This window comes from Chionomys nivalis, chromosome 1 (genome assembly GCF_950005125.1).
Source record: "Chionomys nivalis chromosome 1, mChiNiv1.1, whole genome shotgun sequence".
NCBI classification, from domain to species: domain Eukaryota; kingdom Metazoa; phylum Chordata; class Mammalia; order Rodentia; family Cricetidae; genus Chionomys; species Chionomys nivalis.
The window spans coordinates 12,374,604-12,390,665 of record NC_080086.1 but is presented as its reverse complement, the minus strand read 5'-3'; the positions used below and the strand labels follow the sequence as shown (position 1 = coordinate 12,390,665).

General features: G+C 37.6%; 1 protein-coding gene across 2 annotated transcripts; it reads right to left on the bottom strand.

The window, feature by feature from the left end:
• Positions 1–8,401: 8,401 nt before the first annotated feature.
• LOC130887473 (immunoglobulin-binding protein 1b-like) lies at positions 8,402–9,468 on the bottom strand. Of its 2 annotated transcripts, XM_057789962.1 has the most exons (3): positions 8,987–9,468; positions 8,828–8,829; positions 8,402–8,708 (listed from the first exon to the last, which is right to left on the bottom strand). In XM_057789962.1, the coding sequence occupies exons 1-3, from the start codon at positions 9,466–9,468 to the stop codon at positions 8,434–8,436; spliced, it is 759 nt and encodes a 252-aa protein (XP_057645945.1). In that variant the 3' UTR covers positions 8,402–8,433. The 2 variants fall into 2 exon arrangements, with proteins under 2 accessions (XP_057645945.1, XP_057645935.1); XM_057789952.1 differs by having other exon boundaries at positions 8,402–9,468.
• Positions 9,469–16,062: the final 6,594 nt, after the last annotated feature.

The following is a 16,062-nucleotide window of genomic DNA, read 5'->3' as shown; positions in this document are numbered from 1 at the left end:
CCTGATTCCTGAGACTTGTTTTCTTTTCATTAAGCCACTCGCAAGTATGGCTCATAAAGTAAGTGAATGAAATCAGATCTTGGAGAGTATAAAGGCATTACATATAGGAACTGGGGAGGCTATTGTAGCAGTCTACACCACATGGCTTAGAAGGAATCTTACTTTACTCTTTGTTTCCTCTCAGATCATTTTAAGTACAGATATAACAAAGTTAATGGGTATTCATTCATCACAGAGCATACCTATTATTTTTGCTCATCAATTGACACCAAATTAATAAACAGCTTGTTGCTCCTTCCCTCAGAGCAGCACACAGAACTGACACTTGTTTTAAAACTTTCTTGCCTACCCCAATAAATAGATGAAGAAAAAATAATACAATATTCAATATGTAAGTTTTCCAGGAGTAATTTCACTTGTGGATTCAATCATAATTCTAATTATCGAAAAAGTCCATTTTGGAAGATTTCTGCCATAATACCACACTTCTTATCTAATTTATTTCTCTTCCCTCATTTCTATCAGTATTCTGTCTTTTTGAGGATTTATTTTAGGGGCATAACCTGCTGTGAACTTATTTTCTCATAAATAAGTTGTGGAGGACACATGCCAGCTATTTAGCTACTTTTTCTTCCTATATCAGAATACCTGAAATCGGAAAGTTTTCTTTTCTTTTTTTCTTAAAAGGTTAGGGTTGTAGAGTCCACACACATGGCTGTCTGCTGAACATCAGCAAAGGATTTCCACAGAAGGGAAAGTAAAGAGATAATTCCAGGAAGAGAGTTTACATGGTGAGAGATAAAGTGTAGACAGAAAGACCTGCTCTTGTGGTCACTAATTTCTTCTGAGGAAGATGACAAACCTGGATAAAGACCACCCACACCCTAGCACACTTTCACCTCAGGCTCAGACTCATTATGAGTTTCAACTATCACAGGAGCTAATATTAATAAAGTTGAGTATTCTTTTTCCTTAGAAGACTCTTGGCCTTAAGTCTTCTGCCATCCAAACCCATTGGCAGAGACATTGATCTGTTAAGAGACATAAAGAACATAAGGTTAGGTGGGCATGGTAGCTTGAACATAAGTGGCCCACATAATCTCTATGGGAATGGCACTATTAGGAGGTGTGGCCTTCTTGGAGGAAGTGTGTCCCTTTTGGAGTAGCTTTTGAGGTTTTTGAGGTTTTCCATGCTCAGGACACTGCCCAGAATCTCAGTCAAATTCTTGTTGCCCACAGGATGTACAACTGTCAGCTACTTAGTCAGCACCATGTCTGTCGGCATGCCACTGTGATCCCCATCATGCCATCATGTTGATAATAAACTGAAACTCTGAAACTGTAACTGAGTCACGTCGCCACAATTAAAGTTTTTAATTAATTTATTTATTTATTTATTTATTTATTTATTTATTTTAAGGGTTGCTATAGTCGTGATGTCCCTTCATAGCAACAGAAACCCAAACTAAGATAGGTGGGAAAGGAGGTTGGGAGGATCTTGGAGGAGCAAAAGATGGGGAAAACATGAACAAAACATATTATATAAAAATATTTTAAGTAAAAACTTTTCAGAAGTCACCTCATTCATTAGTCCATACTTTGGGAATATATATGGTTATATTTTTATGAACTGCATAGAATTAACTTTTATTTTCTTTCTGGAGAACCAGTCCATTTAAACTAATATTTTGATGTCTTTGTGAATGTAAGGATTCTTTGTTAAGATTTTATTAAAAGAACCAGTGGAGGAGGAGAAAAGGGAGTCACAGAGCAAACAACAAATCTTACTGTGAAGGACTAATGAAAGCTCACCCTGGAGCACACTGGACTTCTCAGCTAGTAGGTCTCATTTCCACATCTTCTTTTCTATAAATGGAAGGATCAGTTAGATCACAAGAAGACTGGTAACCAAGGTTAGTGTGAAGCCAGAGTGAGGAGGGCTTGATGAATAATTTTGTTTCGGACATGGATCAGAGAACCCAAGAGCACAAGCTTGATATTAAATTGGAGCATGTTATACATTGCATTATACACATGCAAATTGAAACAAACATGGATATAGTATATCATGTCTGTAATCAAAGCACTCAGAAAGCTCTCAGGTAGGATGATCACCACGAATTTGAGACCAACCTGTGCTACCTAATAAGATTTGGCTATTCTCTGCTACAGAGTTCATTTCTAAAAAGACCAAAACAAGCAAACAAAAAATTCTAAGACACTATAGCTCCGGCTTAAAGAACTTCAGAAGAACAATGAACTTAGTTATTTATCCTCTTCTGTTCACAGGATCAAATGCTCTTTACTTACCAAATGGATAATGTGTTGGTCCATATTTGATTGATTAGCCTCTCCTGGCTATGTTCACATTCAAATCCATCATGTCAAAAGCCCATTCCCAATCCCATGTGGTCCCTCTTTTCTAGACATTGACTGACTTATAAGGACACCCCTCTAGACTCTACATATTCCGACTACCCAAGTGAAGATGCAACTGAGATTGTGCCAAAGTGGCAGCAAAAGGAGAAGCTAGTTTTTACTCTTTAATTTTTTACTCTATCAGAAGTTTGTCTCTGGGCTTTCATGCAGTTGGTTTTTAATTCAAATTGGATAATATTTGCTTCTTCAGATATCCTCATTTGTTAATTCTATAGAAAAAATTTCTATAGAATTCATATAAATTATATGCTCATATATAAAATTTCAAAGTAACAAAATGAGAACTCATACAAATGAATTAGCACTGCAGCTATGGGTCATAGTCAAATATTCTAAATCTGTTTGTAAGCTCTAGAAAGCATCTATTATAGTCCATGCGTGTGCTTCAGAGAGGGCTACAAGTGTGCTTAATTTTCCTTAATGTTGGTATTTTATTGTGTAAACATATGTCCTCTATAAAACTAAATAAATTATCTTATTGGACATTCAAATTCCTCAGCACTAATTACTATATCACAGAGTTATTGGAAGGATCAAAGAGGCTCATGAGTAGAGACAATAATATACTTCTTAATAGAATATATAAATAACACGTTCTTGGTTGTTTCTATTGGCATGTCTCCTTTGTTAAAGGTGGAAGTGAGACAGGCCCTATAATTCTAGCCATGAGGGAAGCCAAGGCATGATGGTCACTGGAGCCTATTAGGATTCTGGGATCAGCTTAGGTGACACAGTGACACCTTGTGACTTTAAAAATAAAACAAGAGGAGGTAAACATATTGGGTGAACAGAATTCCCATTTTTCTCTATGTCTGGGTAGAGAATCTCTGGAGCTGCCTAGAGTCCGTGGAAATACTTTTGCCCAGCAAGAATGCACTGTCCTGAAGTTGGTTCTCAGTGTGGGAGAGGAAGGAAGAATTTCAGAAATGACTGAAGGAAAAGGAAAAATATTTCAGGTGTCCTTAACCACCTAGAAATAGCACCTATGTCATTTAGTTACGAGCTACATAATGGCAGTTTTATTTATTGTAGTTGACAATTCTTATAAGAATATCATCCACAAGCATTTAAACATTGAACTATAATGGCCTTTTAAATATCTTCAAAAATTCAAAATAATACTATAACCTGTTGGCTTGGGAGATGATTCAGAAGGCATCTGAGATCAGTTCCCAGAATCCACACAGAGAATCCAGGCAGGGTAGTGCACACCTGTAATCCCAGTGGTAGGCGGCAGAGACAGGTGGATTTCTGCGGTAGTCTAGCCACCCAGCTTAGTCTAGTCTGCAATCTTCTGGCCAATAACAGACCCTGGTTTAAAAAGTAAGCAGCCTAAGGAACAACACCCAAGGTTGTCCTTTGGCCTCTATACACACATGTGTATAATCACATATAATAATTTAATTCATATCTTAATGTAAACATTAATGCCTACTGTGTTTGTCTTAATATAAGTGAATATTCATCAGGGGGATGTTTCCATACTTTTGTATGGAAGTTTTAGAATCTTTAAAAATAGATACACTTAATTTTTCATAGTGTTATCCATTTCCTTCCCCCCCCCAAAGTGTATATGAATGCCTGAGTGTACATGTTTACACACACACACATAGACATGACACATAAGCATGCACATATACACACTCATACACATATACACACGTACGCACTCATGCGTGTACACATACACCTGGCTGTGTTCCTCTCCATTGTTTAATGCCACTGAGTTTTGCAGCACCTATGATTAGGTGGTCTGGACAGCAGCAGTCTAAAGACAGACTCCATCAAACTCCTATCTGTTAGAACTGCAGTGCTTGCATTTGGATTCGATATCTAACTATAATGTGGTATTTTATAAACATTAGTGAGGCTGATTTTGCACTGGTCAGCAAAGGCAAAAAAAAAAAATAGGTGCTTTGGGAAAACAAATAAAAAAGGAATTGGATCTGTCTCAATAAATTGCACAAATTGTAAATATCCCAAAGATGCAGCCACTTCCTCTGGCATCTGGAAACAAAGCTGACAATTACACTTTAGAATGAAGAGGTGAACAATGCAATGGCTAAAATTTTTTGTGATGGTCTGTCTTAGATTAAGTGCGACACTGCGTTTATTAAACAAGTTTCTGCATTATCTGCCCGCTTAAGTCTTCAATATTATTTTAATCATGTCAATTCATGTGTGCATTCTAGTCATAGATCTTTTCTATTTTGGTTGGAGTCTGCAGATATACGTGTTCCATCAATTTAAACATGATTATAGAATAATCTTTCCCAAATATTATAGTTAATAACATCATGATGTCTATAAATTCCTTGCAATTTATACACATTAAAATTTCATTGAGATTAGAGAACTTTGACTATTTAAGCACATTTCTAAGGTGTCTTTTGTGTTTCCAGTGCAGTTCGCATAGAAGTTTCAGCTGAGCAGTATTTGGGATTATATTGGCTTGGCGTGTCTGAAGCAAGCTGAAGATCTGACTATGGCAAGGCAAAACTTAGTTTGGTTAAGCAACACACACTGTTCTTTGGTTTCAGAGATCAGAACCTGACATTTCACTCAGGCTTGGTTCTGAACAGCTTTGTCTAAAGGGAATCCTGACAATGCTTTCAAGCTTTAGAAGGACACGCTGTAGTGCAGATGTCTGTGCACAGAAGTTTGGTATTACCCAGTTGATGATTCAGGGCACTGTTGCGATATCAGTTACGCAGCTATCACAGCAGAGACTTAGTCCTCTTCACTGATGAGAAGGACCTAAAGCATGCTGCTTGCATCCTTACAAAGGGATGTGTACTGTCCTACAACTTTATTTCAGTTGTGTTTCAACAAACTCGAATGTGCAGAGAAAACTTACAGTACTCTTAAAGGGCTGTCTCTTAGTTTTGATTTTTCTCCAACCTGTAATCACATATTCTACATCAACCTTTATGCTTCTCGGTCAGCGTTTTCCACAAAGTATACAGAGTCTCATAACAATAAATAAATAGGGAAGAAAGACAAAAGATTCTTCTGTCCCTAGAATGTTTGTTAGGGAATTAATGTTTATTAGCATTGGCATCTGTTGTTTGATTTAAATGTTCCTTTATAATTTTAAGATAATGTGTAGAACATAAAAAAACTGGCAAACATTGTACAGAAATGTTGCTGGTTAATAATAATCAGATTAAAATTTAATCTGATATATTAATTTTAAAAATTGGAATTGGAGATATAATTTTATTAAATGGGCAGGGAAAATGTTTTTCAAGATTCACATATATGGTTTCATAAGTAAAATAAAAATACCTAAAATTAAAAATTCACCAATGTCTTTTAGAAATGCAACATTTCTACAAGCAAATACATATCTCTAAAAAATGTTTCAATGTTGCCCTGTAACATGATTCATGTATTTTAAATTCATGTGCTATACCTTTGCTAAAATTTGTATTTATTTTTCCTCTAAGCTTATTTTTGAACTATATATTTTTGAGGACATATTAATTTTCATGAAAAAAATTCTGGTTTCAATAAGTTCACTTCTTTCGGCCTTTTCTTGGCCTCCACGTGATGGGGAAGATTTATATGCTGTCAACAGAAAGCACACTCATCTTCCTTATGTTTTTTTTTTCCTGAATTCTCTTTTGTTTCCTCATTACAACTACACCTTCTGGCTACTTCCAGCTGTGAATAAACACAGACATAGATAAACACCATTGCTGCATGACCTTTGCCCAGATGTGATGGTAGGCAGATGACAGTGCATTGGGTAAATGAGGAAACTGCTGCTTGGATCAGCAATCACTTAGGGGGAAGGATCATTTCTCCCTCCTTGTTATTTAGCTAGGCATTTACGGTGGGGATTTTGAAAGACCTAGTATTAGAGCTTCTGTCGGGAAGTAGATGGTCACACACACATATCTAGAAAGCAAATAGTTTGAAGTCAAAGGGCAGAACTCATTGCATTTAGCCCATGCATGTTGTTAATTTAAGATGTGTTTTCCATTTCAAAAGGTCAGGAAATATCAGTTTGATAGCTCATTCTTGCTATACCTAATATTTTCTTTACTCTACATGCAAACACATCTAAGAGCCCAACAGGGGCAAAAGAAAATCATGTAAATTGCCTGATCTTTGTTTAGTGTGAAAGTTAAACCTAGCAGCTCTGCTCACCCAACTTCATAGGGAAATTAAACTGCTCAGAAGTTCTATACTGCTCAGTGGCTCCTGTATTCTTAATATTAGAGACAGTAAGTGATGTACAAGAGGGTTGAGAGCCGGGGTTCACATAGCTTCAGTAACACAAGCCCCCGAGATTTCCCTAACCCTAGTAATGTTTTGCACCTGGCTCATCCTGGCTAGAAAAAAATGAATTATGAATATATTTTCTGTCTCTGAATTCAGTGAAAATTTGTTAAGTTGATATCAACATGGTGGGTATCTTTACATACATTGGCAGACATGTCAAATCAACTGTTCTCGTTTTTTATTTGTTTTGTTTTCTTTTTGTTTTTTGTTTTTGTGAGGACCCAGTTGTTCATCATTTGTCAGAAGTCATCAATAAACTTATTGAATATTTTAACTCATAATAAGCATGCATGTGATTGATGATTCAGAGTGAAAAGTAACAGCAGATACCTATATAGCATACCATAATGCTCATGGTTATTTCCCTGTGCACAATTAAGAGGGTTTCATTCTCATTTATTTTTTTCATCTCATTTTTCTTATGAACTAATATAGTTCGGAAAATAATCCTAAAATATCTCGTACAAAACCAAATCAATTTATTCCCACAGTTTACTAACAACCTATTGTATGACGGTTACAAAAAAGATCATTTACCTAGGTCTCTTTAGATGAAAATATAGGCTCTAGCTTTTAGAGTTTACCAGGAACATATCACCACTTTTCCATATTATACCTTTGTGTAAATCAGCTTTCTCCATATAAGAATGTGAAAATACTGAGTTGAATATCTGTATTTTTATATTTGATAGATATTGTTAAGTTTCTACTCTCCTTTCAGGAAGCTATTTCTCTTCTTTCTTTTTACATGTAATTAATTTATTTATTTAGGATTTTCGAGACAGGGTTTTTCTATGTTTGTAACAGCCCTGGCTGTCCTGAAACTAGCTCTTGTAGAACAGGCTGGCCTCGAACTCACAAAGATCTGCCTGCCTCTGCCTCCCAAGTGCTGGGATTGAAGGCAAGCACCACCACTGTCTGGCTAGGAAGCTATTTCTATTGTAAATGTAAGATTAAAAAATTAAGTCATATTTAAATCTCAGCAAACAATAATGAAGCTCCCACCTTCATATAAACTCTTTGTTGAGAAGATTCTAGACATTCCATAATTAAAGAAGGTAGCTGTTCAGACATCCCATAACTAAAGAAGCTGGTTGTTCTATAAGCTCATGTGACTTAGTCTATTAGAACCAAAACAAATCCAGTTGAGTGTTTGGCAGTTTTCCCATATTCATCAGGCCATTTGTAACATCCTCCTGGGGGTTTCTCAATTTGTTGTTCTTAACAGCAGCATTCAGGTATGATCCAATCTTACATATACTATATATTTTCCCAAATGCACATATCTACAGTGGTTTAATTTATCTCACACCCAGATATTAACAATAATTAAAAACACTGTAATGAAACTTACGTGAGTGTTCTCTGGATATATATATTTTCCAAGCAAAGGGGGTTTTATTATTTTTTTTAAAGAGATATCATGCAGTCAATGTTTGCACAACCATTTCTCAACACTCTTTCTATCCACTTAAGAAACTGCAATACACCTTCATGAGAATAATGCCCAAACGAGAGCACCGGATATTAAATAGGGTGCAAATAAATCTCAAAAGCGGGACTTTATTGAATGCAAAGAAAGACTCAGTATCTTTGCCTTTGTTGCACACATCTGGAGGAGGGGCACAAGCAAGGGAAGAGAACAGGGTTACCCTTGTGTGGGGAGATGAGAGGTCCAGCATCCTTTTCCCACTGGAGGGGAGGTTAGCCCATGTTCTGTCGGTTGCCATAGCCCCTAGGATGGGTGTCCTTCCAGTCATCCCACTGCTGCATCCTGTGGAGTGCATCCTCATCTTCCTCTTCTTCCTTTTGCTCCAGCTCCGGCTCTTCTTCTTGCTGAGACACTCTGTGGGAATCAGGTGGTGGTGCTTGCTTTTCGACTTCCTTATCTGATGACGGTAAAACCTCACATTTCTGCTGCTGCTCATACCAGTCGTTCACCGTCATAGTCGCCAGACTTGGGTACCCAGCTCCAAAGACTTGTGCTTGGGCAACGCTCCGAGTGAGGACAAAGGGTTTTATTGGAGGTCTCTCCTGAGGAGGCAAACGAGAAGCTGATGCCTCACTGGAGGAGTCTCTTTCCCTCAGGATCTCTAACTCCTGGTCGATGCTCTCGATCTCATCTAAGCTGATGTTGATCCACCTGCGCAGCTGAAGGAGGTAATATTCCCGCACACGCTCGTCATCAGCCTGACCACTCTCCACTACTGACTTCAGGGCAGCCAGCTTCTGCTCCACCGCCTTATTCTGCTTGTACCTCTGGATTTTGGCCTGTCTCTGGGATGCCATGGCAACGAGGTTGAGCTCCAGGACGGCTGAAGGGGGCTGGTTGCTTTCCTGGGAGCTGCTCTGGCCCCAGGGCAGTTGAAAATCTGCCAAGTGGTAGTTGTGGCTCTGGGTTAGGAAGTTCATGAAGTGGTCTCGAGCCTGCTGCAGGTGGTTGACACGATGTCTGGTGTCCACCAGCTTCAGTGTGAGCGCACCCTTCAGGGCCGGGAGCATCAGGTACTTGAGGTCAGCGGAAGCAATCTCCTCCCAATCTTCGTTCCTGCTGAACATATCGAGCTGCGATAACATGTCTGAGGCTTTCGCCAGGAGTTCCAAGGCCCTCGTTACCTTATCCTGGATTAGCCTGGAGCCCATGGGTTGCGTTGAGGCTTCTACCTCCTCCAGAAGTTCTCTGCCGGTTTCCAGCAAGTCCGGAAGCCTCGGCGTCTGCAGCTCCTGCTCAGATGCCATCTTGCCGGAAGGAGAAAGCCGGAAGTAGGAAGCCGGAAGTCTCTTCAGCGCAGGTGGGCTTGGAACTTTCTGTGCAACTGGTCCTGGCCTGAAATGGGCTGTCCTCCTGCCTCAGCCTCCTAAGGGCTGGGATTACAGATGGTGCCATCAAACCCTGCTTCTTCTCAGTGTCATATTATAATATTTCCCCCTTGTGATGGCGTGGTGTGAAACAACTGCGTAAGGGATACGATGAGATAAATGATGTCGGCATGGTAACCATTGCTAGGCTACCAGAGAAGTGTCTCTTGAACAGAAGCACTCTGTTAGTGCTCTCCGTAGCTCTAATAACAGAAATAGCTGTCGAGTGACTGATGCGTAGGGAGCCAATACAGTGCCGATGCACTGCATTAAGGAGTGATCGCTGTGTGGGGAGGAGCAGGATGGCAAAAGATTTCACAATGCCTCTCAGCTTCGTATTCAAATGGCAGAAGCATGGATTCTTTATGGAATTTTGCAGTTGATATTTTGGGTTATCACAGATGGTAACTGAAACCGCGAGGTGTGTGTGTTTGTGTGTGTGTGTGTATGTGTGTTTGTGTGTGTGTGTATAGAGGTGGTAATATAGATCTAATATAATGTTAAAGTCCACTAAAAGATACTGTTTCCTCTATGGTGTGCCAGAACATCTTTCTCTGAATCTGTTACTATATGAATTTTTATAGTCATCATACTTTTGGGTACTTTCCTTTTCTTTTTAAGATTTATTTTGATTTTATATATACATGTGATTGTATGTATGTTTGAGCAGCAGAGGTGTGCAGTGCCCAGTGAGGTCAGAAGAGGATGGCGAATTCCGCTGGAACTGAAGTTAGTATTTGGATGCTGAGACACGAACCCAGGTTTTCTGTAAATGTAGGAATTGCTCTTAACCCTTGATTCACTTTTCTAGTCCCAGTTTGAACTTCTTGACCGGATGTCTGTTGAGTTTAATAACACATGTGACCTTCAACTTAGCATATTATTATGATTTTCAAGGGAATTAATTTGGAGAACTCTTAGATTTTTTTTTTCTGGTACATGTAGGCATGACTACATTCACTCATTTTGAAACATATGAGGTCTATGGTTGCAATTTCTACTTTTACCCCATTGTTTTACAATCCTGATTAACTTGAAGATTCAAAATACATAATGATAGCATAATGATTGCATAGCTAAATAAATTTATCTTTAATTGTATAATTTAAAATAAGCTTTCAAGTTCCTAATTTTGAGTTTAGAATTTGGAAAAGTGACATTGACATACAAAGTTATTTTTATTTTATATGTGTGGATTTTTGTTCGTTGCTGAATGTTTAATTGAATTTTAGTATGACAGGTATGTTTCCATTTATTCTTTTAAAATTAATTAAAGCAAAATATACCAGGAATTAATTACTGCTGCATAAAAATAAGTGTGTTTATTACAGAATGGACTATTTGACAACATAGAGAAGACCTTAATATATTTGAGGTTTTACTTTTACTTCTACATTCTCTTTACAACATTCCTTGGAAATTTGTAAATTATTTATAGTCTTTAGTGTTTATATCTTTCATGTATATTCCCCTTTTTATGTAAAGGAAATTTTAAATTTTAAGGAGATTTATTATCTTTTATGTTTATTGGTATTTTGCCTGCAGGTTCATCTGTATATCGCTTGCATGAAGTACTGGAGGAGGCCAGAAAAGGGCAATGGATTCTTGTGGAGCTGGAGAGTTGATAGTAAACATGTGTATTTCGTGTAGTTTTTTTTTAAACTCTTTGGGGGCCCACCACCCACCTCCCAAACAAATACCCAGGGAGAGTTATTTTTATTTATAAATGTCCAGCCTTAGCTTGGCTTGTTTCTTTCTAATTTAAATTATCCTGTTTCTCTTTGATATGTTTTGCCCCTGAACTTTTTATCTTTCTTCTGTATAATCTTACTTTCGCTTTTACTCCATAGCTGGCTTGTATTGGGTGGCTGGCTCATGGTGTCCCCCTCTTCTCCTTTACTTGCTCTTTGCTCTTCTCCCAATCCTAGATTTTTCTTTTTAGTTATTCTGTCTGCCTTCCAGCCCCATGTATCCCTCTCCTGACTAACTGTTGACCGTTCAGCTCTTCATTAGATCAATCAGGTGTTTTAGACAGGCAAAGTAACACAGCTTTACAGAGTTAAACAAATGCAACATAGTATAATACTACAAATCTTTGAATGATTAAACAAGTATTCCACAGCATAAACAAATGCAACACATTCTAAACTCATATTACACAGCACATACGGGTACTGGTAATGAAATCTAGGTCCTCTGAAAGAGCCCCGAGTGTTCTAAACACTGAGTCATCTCTCCAGCCCTGTAAATTTTCATTTCTATTCCTAGTTTTGCTGATTTTTTTTTTTGCATTTGTCCACTTAGCTTTCTGTGTACCTGCACATATAACATAGTACCACTTTGAGCACCAGAGGACAACTTGTAGGAGTTCTTCCACCATGGAATTCTCAGGGATTGAACTCAGGCCTTTATGCTTGAAAGGAAAGACCTTTGGTTGGAACTATCTTCCCACCAGCCTGTGTTTTCTCTTTTACGTTCTGATTCATTCTCCAAGTTTCTGATTTCTCCTTTTGTAGTGTGTGCTTGTACACACACACACGCACGCACACACACATACACACAAAGACTTCCTTTATCTCCTTCAGTGCTATTCTGTGTCACATATAAAGGTGGTAATTATGCATTAATTATGAATTTACCTTTCCTTGTAAGTTTCCTTCTCTTTATTTTATTTTATTCATTTTCTTAGTAACAGTTTCAGTTTGTATCACGTTCTTTCCTTCTTTATTCCTCCTCTTTCTTTCTCTTTTCTTGCTTGGGATCCCAAATTTATGTGATGATTCATATTTCTCTATTTGTGTTAAAATATGATTTTAAAATGCAAATTTTCAGGCCACTGTGCATTTTTTAAAAGATTGCATATTAATGGGTCTCATGGAAGAATTATTGAATAAAATCCCATCTGTTTGGGCTGCAACCACAAGTTGTCATAGCTACATCCATTTCTCTTCAACTGGTCTATTTCCCTAAAGAGAAATATGCCAGTCATTTGCCAGTAGGAGCAGAGAAATAGAGGTGAACTGTATGTGAGGTCAGCCAAGTTTCTGAAAACTTCACATGTGAAAAGTGTTGATTGTCTTTTTGTCTGAAGTGGCTAGTGTCAAAGATTTTTCATTCCAAACATCCCAGAAAAGTCTTCCATCTTCCATTAGGCTGTGAAGTTTGCAAAAGAGTAGATCCATAGTCTACTAACTGCATATACACAGCTCCAGTCTTCTGGAGTCATCTCAGTTTTCAACAGTGTCCAATTGCTGGACCCTGTGATGTAAACTGTCCTTTTGTCTGTAGTGCTGACAAAACCTACACAATGAATTTGGACTGGACTGATGTTGTGAGTCAAACTGCTGCCAGGTGGGGAAAAATATGACTGGGAATTACATCCCAAAGAGCTACACACAGAATGATAACGAACAAGAAATAAATAGGAAAAGGCACGGCATAATCCCCCTTCAGCCTTATTCTCTCTCTCCTCCCTTCCTTCTTGCTTTGGCAGGGCTAAACCCAGAGTTACTTGGCCTTTGCAGCTCTAGTCCCCACATCATGAGGCTCCAAATCCCATGATGACGTCAGAGCTGAGACTAAGGAAACAATGCCTGCCAATGTGTATATCTTACAAATGCTTCATTTGTAATTGAGGAAAATTTATATAAAGTGGATTTCCATGTTTTTAGCAGAATGAATTTTGACAACTATCTATGGAATAGAAGCCACATCTCAAAAAACATTCATTGGAAATGTCACCTAAGAAAATCAATTCGTATCGTTTAACCACTCTCAGCATGTGTAGGTAAATGTTATTTTGATTTGTGTCATGGGTAAGTTTTCAAGTTCCTAAGTTTTATATAACTAGAATTAATGAAATATTCTTATGCTTTCCACTTTTGGTTAGACTTTATTTTTCAATATGAGAAAACTAGTATAATATTTTGCAAACATTACTATTATTATTATTTTTCTATTATCAGTAATGTATTGAATATATGACTAAACACATTATAAATTCCATTATTGACATGTTTATTTGTAACTATTTTGTCTTTTGGATAGATTTCTAAAGAGAATTAACTGTATTTAGACTGCTAGCAAATATAACTAAATCTTTAGCTGGGTACAGGAGCACATTGTTGGCTCTCAGCCTTTGGGAGGTGGAAGCAGGAAGATCAGTAGTTCAAATCCAACTGGGAATAAGTGGGTCTCAAGTCAAAACAACAAAACGCTTTTACAAAAGAAGCTTAAATTATCATGTGCAATAGTTTAATATTTGAAATGGTAGTAACTCTAACTACCCAACATATTAAGATGGGTTAAATTTATTTTTCCATCTCCAAATTTACAACAACTACCTGAGGAACATTTTAGGTCATAGACATGGAGAACAAGAAACAAACAGAAAAATAAAATGGGGAGGCTGGAGGTTTGTTGAGTCCTGTGTGCAAAGGAATTAGATGGCTGGACATCGACTGAGCCATCTGAAACTGCAAGTGAGTCTTCCTCTCTTGAAATTACATCAGAAGAATTATTTAAGTGAATTGAAATTGTTAATTGTGAGACCAGTGTTGAAAACTGAGCTCATAATGATTAAAGAAGAGTCCTTCAAGCATGTACCTTTTCTAAAAATGCACTAGGGTAAATGAAATTACTGTCAGTGACTCTTCAGGTCCTAACTTCTACTAGGCACCAAATATGTACATTGTGGTTTGCAATACATATTTATTCAAATGCACTATATTATGTTGAAATGTTTTGCTGTTGAAATAATCAAAGTATTGCATCACCCTGGGTAGATAGTGATTTGTCTCTCTTAACTAATCCTTACTGTGACAAAATCTTGAAAAAATATTAAGAAGGAGTTTTTCATGTTTACTCATTCAATTTTGATTTCTAAATATATCATAAATACAATCTGAAAATCTCAACAGTGAGGGATTTTTTTATAAAGTGGTCTTTGCAACCAGCCGTGATCACCATCTGTCAATGCAGGGAAGTATCACTCCTTTGACTTTTAGTTTGGTCCCCTGAGGCACAGGTCTATGAAGATCACTTGAACTCAAGCACAGAGCTCAAGTGGATTCATGTATAAATGCAGAACAAGATGGTACAAAGGGATCTTGTGTTCAGATGTGTCTCCTAATCTTTGAAATTACTAGTAGTTTGTTCCCAACAAAACCTTTGACATCAGCTGAAATGGTAGAGTGACCCCTCTATAGGACTGGTGTATTGTGTTATCAGAAGAAAATTGCAGTTACTTAAGACCACAAAAGCTCCAGGAAGTAACGTTTCCCTGAATACCTCTGAATGCCATAAATCTTAACAGTATATGAAGTTTTAACCAAATAACTATAAGCAGTGATTCCTGAAAATGAATACACACTCATGCACATACACACACACACACATACACACACACACATGCACATATACTACATGTGCATAATTCATGTTGTGGAAACTGGTTTTAGAAGTACACTTTCCAATTTGGAATTTATCATCTTGTCTTCCTCTTTTGGACTCGTATTGGTTCACAGGCCTTATTCAATGCTATGTTCATGGTCAGTACCGAATAAATAGGTGAACTGATTGATTCGGTCAACCAAGAAAAGCAATTGAATTATGGCTATCTGGCTTCACTTAAAAAGCTCTCAAATAAGATAAGCCATGCCAATGTTATCAGCTCTTGTCTCCATTTTAAAAAGGAGAAAAATTGTTTCTGATTCAAAGAAATCTTTTTTTTCTTGACACAGAGTGTATGTAGTCCTGGTTTGTCTAGAACTCTATAGATCAGGCTGGATTCTAACTCAGAAATCTGCATGGCTCTGCCTCCCAAGGGCTAGGAATACACTTATTGACCATCAAGTCCAGTCAGAAGTCATGATCTTATAAAAAACTTATAATTCTAAATTACTAAAGATGCAACTAAAAATGTAGAATGATTTGGTTTGATATTATTAACAAACTGATAATGATGGTAAATTTTATTGGCCTAATAGATACAAAGTTATTTGATATAAAGTTTTTTTAATTTATTCTTATCTCATACAGTACATCCCAACTGTAGCTTCCCCTGCTTCCACTCCTCCCATTCCTGCACACTTTCTCTCTCCCCAAGATCTACTACCTCAACTTTCTTTCCCTCCAAGAAAAGAATAGGCCTCCCAGAGGCATCAACTGAACATAACTCAACAAGATGCAATAATACCAAGCATAAACCCTCATGTACAGGCTGGGCAAAGCAGCCAATAGAAGGCAAAGGATCCCAAGATCAGGTAAAAGAGTCAGAGACACCCCCACTCCCACTGTCAGGATTCCCACAGAAACACCAAGCCAAAACCATAATATATATGCAGAGGATTTAAATTTTCAGAATCCAAATCCCGTGTTGTATGTATAAATGAGATGGTGTGATGAGCTTTCTGTTCAGACACCTTGCTAGGCATGGTAGGAACTGTTTGGAGAGCATTGTACTGCACAAAACAA

What these genes read in the sequence shown, in the direction of transcription:
- LOC130887473 (XM_057789952.1), bottom strand. Translation starts at nt 9,468, where the DNA reads ATGGCATCTGAGCAGGAGCTGCAGACGCCGAGGCTTCCGGACTTGCTG.